At 44.3% G+C, this 7,630-nt stretch overlaps 1 protein-coding gene across 1 annotated transcript in view; it reads left to right on the forward strand.

Annotated features, from left to right (window-relative positions):
* Window positions 1-7,327, forward strand: part of ctnnbip1 (catenin, beta interacting protein 1) — a 124,866-nt gene extending 117,539 nt beyond the window's left edge. The window contains exon 4 of the mRNA XM_085967379.1: window positions 936-7,327. Within this exon, the coding sequence (XP_085823505.1) occupies window positions 936-994 (59 nt within the window). The 3' untranslated portion in view covers window positions 995-7,327. The remainder of the gene's footprint in view (window positions 1-935) is intronic.
* The last annotated feature ends 303 nt before the right edge of the window (window positions 7,328-7,630 follow it).

Below are 7,630 nucleotides of genomic sequence, written 5' to 3' on the forward strand. Positions count from 1 at the left end.
TGACTGGCCAGAATTGGCCAGAGGTTCTGATCGTTTCTGAATTAAAACAGTTAACTTTGTTCAGTTTAATTGGACTCTAGTTCAGTTTGAAACTTGTTTTTCCCTTTTTCTCTATTGAATCCAGCGCAGGTTAGTCATACGTCAAAGTCTCAAGTTTAGAAAAAGAAAACCGGTCATTTGCTGTTATTTTTCTTGCCTTGCTAACCCTGCCCTCTCCCCAAGGACAGAAGGGAGGGATATTCAAGTCACTACAATTGCCCTTTGACCTCAGAATGTGCCTATTTAGACCTCTCCTCCCCCCCCCCCCCTCCCCCACAGGGAGAACCTGCACGGTGGCCTTAAAGGGGCAGGCCAGGTTAAGCGCAGCTCAATCTTAGTTCCGTTGCAACCATGCTCCAGACCCCAAACTACCCGTTGGCAATGCTGAGGGAGATCAGCTGGAGTCATCCACAAAAATCTTGGGGCACTACATTCGGAATTATAAATTTACAATGAATTTAGACTTTGATCAGTAGGAAAGTTTAATGAAGATGGATTGCTGCTTAATGGAATTGGTCCTTATTTAGATCAGAGGCCCTGGTGTTGGCCTTTCTTGAGCCACAATGATTGTTGTGATTTCAATAACGGCTCTTGGGAAATGCAGGGAAAAAAGTCATGGCTTGATTTAATTTTAGTTGCCCTCTTTCTAAAGCATAATTGTAAAGGCTTTTGACTATTTTCTTCTGTTGCATAAAAATGAAGCCTTTGTGAGGTCAGCATATTGCTGGTTTTGCCATCGAATCAAACTCCCAGAGTCAGCAGTGCTTTGATGATCAAGCTGCTCGCACGCTGTTCTGTTGGTCAGAGTCTGCAATCATTTTAAGTTTTTTTAACCAGTGTCTCGCCTATCGCTTGATAAATGTGTGGTTAATAATTGTTTTTAAAAAATCTTGCAGGTGCAGAGGACGTTGTGATGGCTTTCTCCAGGCAAGAAACAGAGGACAGGCGGCAATGAAGGGAAATAGCTACTGATGGTTGGGGGGCAGGCAGCAAGATTATGGACGATGCGTGTGAAGATTCCAGGGCGCTCACAAGTTGCTTGTCATCTCGTGTACTGTAGCCTCACAGCTACGTGTCTGTGATAACCAGTGTTGTTCATCTGGACTGCCTCTACCGACCAGGGAAAAGAAAAAAGACTTGTTTTGTTTTGATTGGCAGAAAGGATCCACTGTCCTCTTTTTGTGTTTTATTTTTGTTTGTTTGTGTGCATTGTTTTTTTAAAATATTTTCTAAAGTACTTCAAGGCTGCTCCTGGCATGCAGCACAAGCGCAGCTTGGGTACCGTGTGACTAAAGCTGGTCTGTGCACCTCGTGCTCTGTGCTGAAGCGTCGCTTATCCACTCCCACTCTGGAAGCTGATGATGCGGTATTTTCCAGCTCGTGCCGGTGGACTCTGTGGAGAATTGATTAACATCACACGTCCTTTGCAGCAGGTTAATAAAAATAACAGGCAGCATGAGTTCCTCCCTGGAAACCGCACCGTGTGCAGCACATAGACGATTTGAAATGTTAAATTAATTTAAGTTGTAGGTCCTACTAAAACTAGTCTAGTTATCTGTTCTTTTTTGTATCGGCAGTTAAGCTGCTTGCAGAGACATTTAAAAAAAAAAAAAAATCTTAGACAATCTGTTTATTTGTGTACAATGACCAAAATGTGTTCATATAGCTTGTGTTTTTTCCCAGCTCCCTTGCCCCCCTGTTTTTTTAAGGAAAATGGTTGCCGCAGACTAACAATTCGCTGAAAGAACACTAGCTGCATACTCCAGAGGGCAAAGGCAACACATTTTACAAACTAATTTAAGCAGTAGGGGTAGCAGAGAAGCAAGCCATCAGGGAGAGATCTGGTTTTAATGATCAGCGCAGCTCAGTTGCCGGTGAGGATGCAGTTGCTGAGGTAACCCATCCCCAACATCTTGCAAAGCCTGAATGCGGAGTCCTCGATGTTCACAAAGAGGAAGGCTGTTTGGTTTTAATTATTCATATTTTACATTGTGCGTGACACCAAAAAAAAATCTGTCGACAGTTTTTGACACCGTCCTAGTTTTAGAACTCCGCAATGCTGAACTCTGACCAAGTGAAGCAAATGTTGCATGTAGATGTGTGTTTTTGGTTTTGAAAGCTTGTTTGAAAGTCGGGGTGCCTGGTATAAAGTCTACAATGTTGCTGCAGGTATTTCGTGAAGCTGGGTACTTCTAAATTGGTTGCACCAAGGCCGATGCTGTACTCCGAACACTACTGTCCTTGACTCGGTTTACAGTTAAGGAAATGTATTGATTTTTTTTGTATAAACCCCCCCCACCCAGCAAAGTAATGAGAGCTGTCCGATTCAGGAGACACCATTCCCTGCTGCAGGGCTCTTCGAGCATGTTTTTCAAAATCCTTCCCCCGCCCACCTAAAAGAAATTAAAAATAAATACAAATACTGTTTCTCACAAATCAGAGAATCAAGCCCGTTTGCTGTAGGTTTTCACAGTAATAGATTACAAAACTGTTGACTAAAGTGCTTGATCACTCATTTCTAAGCTGATGGGGATATCTGAAGCTTCGAAGTGCCATGGGTTTGCCTTGTAAGAGGTGCTGCTGTATCTCGATGCAGCACCGGCAGGTTTATTTTTTAGTGTGGATACTCTACACATTCAACACTTGTAATATGGTTGACTACGTTAATGACCCTTTTTTTGACTCTTCTTAGGCAGTCCCTCGGAACCGAGGATGACTTGCTTCCACATTAAAAATGAGTTCTCAGGTGACTGATGAGTCTAATGCGGGACCTACAGTCTCTGTCACAGGTGGGGCAGACGGTGGTAGAAGGGGCGGGCGGGTGGGGTGCTTGGGTTGACGTGCGCTCCTTGCGCTGCCTGCACTTGGCTTCCGCTTGCTCCCGGCGAAGAGACTCGGTGTTTGGCGCATCTACTGATCAACACAGTAGCTATGTATCTTTTGTATTTCTCCTTTTCCTTTCCCCCCCCCCCCCCCCTCATTTGCCCAATTTCAGTTAGAGATGCAAATGGTTTGGCACTTAAGTCGAATTGTACTATTTAACAATTGCTCTTGTAATGGTTGGGTGTGTCGTGAGATCCTATGGTTGAACTTTTTGTCTAGGATAATTGAAAATACATTGAAAACTGTCACGTGTTCACTTTCAGTTAAGTATTTTGTCTTTTTTTTCTCTCGTGACAATGAACTGTTTGCATTTGGTTTGGGCCCTTCTCGGAATAGCTCCTTTGTTCTTCCTACTTCAATTTGTCAGCACGGACACAATGGGCCAAATGGCCTCCTGTGCTGTAAACTTCTATGAATTCAATCCGGCGATCTGGTTTGGAAGGAAAATCTGCAAATCGGCGCCATTATAGGAAGAATAGAATTAGAACAGAAGGCGCTAATATCGCAGTACCATGCCACAGAATGCTAGATTAGGAGTCTCTGCCTGTGACGCCCCTACGTAGTGAGTTCCTGGTTTCTGCCGTCCAGTCGGTGAGGTGGCGCAGAGTAGATGCACTTCCCCCTTGGCGATGGGGTATCAGAGGGCAGGTCACCCCAAGGCTGCTCTTGCACGCCTCCCAGGAGGCAACTATAGGCGGAAGCCCAGCAGTCGATCACCCGCCTGCCTTTTCAGGTGTGGTTACTTCAAGAGGAGGGGACAACACAAAAAATAACAGTAAGTTCTTCATCAGTGAAGCAGCCCGTGTACATTATCCAGTACAATAGAATGGGAGGGCACAAGTTCACATCCGTGGAGAGCTCTTTACCCCAGCAACGTGTGTTACACTGAAGCTGTGTGTTTGCTACATGGAAGAAGTTTGGAGGCCTTCTTGTAGGCTCTTCAAATAGGCAGTTCTCAGCAGCGTAAGCTCAGCATGTTATGTAGGGAGGAAGGCACTGATGTATATTTAACTTTGCACTCTATAGAGATCTAGGCAAAACAAGAAATCCTACTTGAAACAATTTAATAATTGCATATCACCTGCTCTTGAATTAAGCTGCCGCACGCTAACATGATAGGCTAGCAACATTTTTTTTTAATGCTTTTAGACCCGTGGGAAGTAACTGCCTTGCATGGAGTCATGATCTTTGCCGGAGCCACTGCTGTGAATGGGTTCCAGGTCGAACATTGCGTTCAGCTGCTAAAGTAAGCATTTAATGCCGGGTTCATTGTAGCTCTGAAAACGTTCAGTCAGACTGTAATGGCTTTCTAGTAGATTAGCTCCTCCATTGTTTTTCCCAGCTTCTCACAATGCCAGTGACTCGCGCTGAACTGCAGTTCCTGCAACCTCGTCCCCTGCAGTAACATGCCCAAGTAGCCATTCTTCACGACAGTAGATTGCAGTAAACTCTGGCAGTTTAGTCTAATCCATTCCTCGCCCAGTGTCTACACGAGCTTGCTTTCCAGTAATGGGTATTGGAAATCAGGATTATCTGGTTTTTATGTGAAATTAGCAATGGGTTGATTGCACACATCATGACGCACGTTACTAGGCATATATAAGTACATGGTTGCAGGATTATTTTAAGATCTTTATGATGACACACAGACGGGGCCTCGGTTTACGTCTCATCTGAAAGACGGCACCTCCGACAGTGCAGCACTCCCTCAGCACTGCACTGGGAATGTCGGCCTAGATTTTTGTGCTCCAGTTCCTGGAGTGGGATTTGAACCCACAACCTTCTGACTCGGAGGTGAGGGTGCTGTCCCCGGAGCCAGTTACAGTGCACAGTTACTGGTGTAGGCTGGAGCGGTAGGGCTGGCAACATGGTCATTTATTTTTTTATCGTCCAGCTAGTGAATCTCCTCACGGTAGAAATGGAGAGATTGAACAGCCAACTCCACTGCCAGAGGGAAGTAACTGACTGTAGCTGTGCCACGCTGTTGAGCGAACTGATCATACAGCATTTGTTGTGGCTGCACGCCATTGCTGGATGGTATGGTACTGTAACCCCCTGTCCCAACATCCCCCGAGAGTGCTGCCAATCTCTTTACATCCACAAGTGCTTCCCTGAACTGCTACAGCTCAGTTGTATGAATGATTTAATGAACACTGGCACCCTGTTTACAGCGAGATTAATTGTGGCAGAATGTGCCATAAGAGCATAACTGACTAAAGTGTTACTGGAAAAAGAAAGCAAACTTATCCAGGTCTTTAAATTGCTGGGAGTCAGGCTAACATGAATACAAGCAGCCTTCCGGACTCAATATCGAGTTCAACAATTTCAGATCATAACCTCGGCCCCTATTACATTTTTACTTCTTTTTTATCCACACCTTTGTTTTGGTTCCCCCCCCACCCCCTTTTTTCTCTCCCACATGGCAGCTGTCTCCCATTCTGCCAGCGCATTTCACACCTAATCTAGAGCCGTCTTTTGTCTCCACTAGTCCTATCACCATCTCGTCTCATTTTGAATACCTCTTAATGTCTCTTCACTTCTCTTTTGTTCTCTCCCAGCCTGGCCTCTTAATCTATTTCATTCCCTGTGCCTCTTTAGTCTTGACAAAGGGTTTTGACCCGAAACGTTGACTCTATTTTCTCTCCACGGATGTTGCCTGGCCTGCTGAGTTTTTCCAGCATTTTCTGTTATTTCGGATTTCCAGCATCTGCAGTATTTTGCTATCATGAATATAAGCAGGCAACTTCGTTTCAATAGAGAGCGCAAGTACAAAGCGTCAAAGAAGATGAGAATTTTTTTCCTCCTGAGATGTGGTTACATATGGAATCGACTCCTAGTTAATGCAGTGTCGATGTGCGTCGTTACAAGTAAAGCTGGTTAGGAGCAGGATTGCAAGTTAAAGGTAGAGATATAGACCGAGATAATCATCAAGTACTGTATGTGGAACACCATGCATCCTGTGCTGTGGAGACAGGAAGTATCCTCTGGAAAGGAACAAGCAAGGGTTGAATAAGGCAGTAGCGAGGATAGATGGATGGACTGGACTTTTATTTATTTACCACCGAGGAGCATGGCACATAGGGAAGAGATTTTGCCGAATTATCCCTCAGAAGGTTCAATTTGAAGCAACGATAGGGCCAAAAAATGTTTTGTTTCGTTCGTGGGATGTGGGCGTCGCTGGCAAGGCCAGCATTTATTGCCCATTCCTAATTGCCCTTGAGAAGGTGGTGGTGAGCCGCCGCCTTGAACCGCTGCAGTCCGTGTGGTGAAGGTACTCCCACAGTGCTGTTGGGGAGGGAGTTCTGGGATTTTGACCCAGCAACGATGAAGGATCGGCCAATATATTTCCAAGTCAGAATGGTGTGTGACTTGGAGATTCATACTCTCTGAAAATCCGGAGGCCTGGACGAATGATCCGGAGACGTGAGTTCAAATCCCACCACGGCAGCTGGGGAATTTAAAATTCATTTAATTTAAATAAATCAAAAGCTAGTGTCAGTAATGGTGACCAGGAAACTACAGGAAACGGATTGTCGAAAAACCCATCTGGTTCACTAATGTCCTTTAGGGAAGGAAATCTGCTGTCCTTACCCGGTCTGGCCTATATGTGACTCCAAAACCACAGCAATGTGGTTGACTCTTAACCGCTCTCTGAAATGGCCTAGCAAGACACTCAGTTGTACCAAATGGCTACAAAGAAGTATCACGGACTGCAGCAGTTCAAGAAGGCGGCTCACCACCGCCTTCTCGAGGGCAACTAGATAATTTAGAACTGACCTTTGAATTAAACTGATTTCAATTAACTTTTAACAGGAGAGAGAGAGAAGACCTTGGGATCTACTTACCTTTATTTTCTAATTATTATGTTTTCCTCAATTTGTACTTGCGTCTGCTTACATGAAACGATATCTCCTTGACCCCTCTCTTTCCTGTCTAGTTGGATTCAAACCAAGAATTGAGTTATTGTCATTGTGCCCTCCTGCTCCACCCTCCAGTTTTATTACACACCTAAGTACTAATTGTAAATGTAGCAGTGTTTGTAATCTGAGGTGAATGCCGATTAAACTGTGCCCTTCAGTAATGCTTTCTATCATTGGAACAGGCCACAGCCATCCAATCGCAAGGGCCTCTGCACTGTAATGGCTGGGTTCCATAGCTGCTAGACCCCCGTGTGTCACTGTCCGGGAATGAGATTGGTGTATTCCAGAGCCAAGTGACATATTGAGACTTGTTCCCTTTTTTCTTAGCTGTTTTAATCTTACTGTTTCTGTTCAATGGTTGCATCTTATGATCATGTAACTCCAAAAAAAAAGCTGAAATGTTTTACTGCGGTATATTGTAGCAGAGTAATTTTTTTGTGGGGATGGAGAATAGAGGGTTAATAAAGATCACTGTTGTCCTTTGACCTGTTGACCCTTAATTTGTCATTTTTCATAATACAGAATAAAGTTAAAGATTTGTCAAAAATACATCTTCCAGATTTTTCAGTACTTGATTCCAGTTTTAATATCTTCATTTGTATGTGTACAGCTGATGAACGTATTGAGATTGATGACTAGAATGTCCAACGCTATCTTAACCTCACTAAGAAAGATAGCTGGGGTTGTTTTCCCCCCCCCCCACCCCGCCCCTCTAAAAGGTATTTATTCTTTTGAAGCACTCACGTGTAAATGAACTATATGAAGCAAGAGTGAAAATGAAATGGACC

This window comes from Somniosus microcephalus, chromosome 25, assembly GCF_052327205.1.
Source record: "Somniosus microcephalus isolate GS21.2 chromosome 25, FLI_Smic_1.0, whole genome shotgun sequence".
Taxonomy (NCBI): Eukaryota; Metazoa; Chordata; class Chondrichthyes; order Squaliformes; family Somniosidae; genus Somniosus; species Somniosus microcephalus.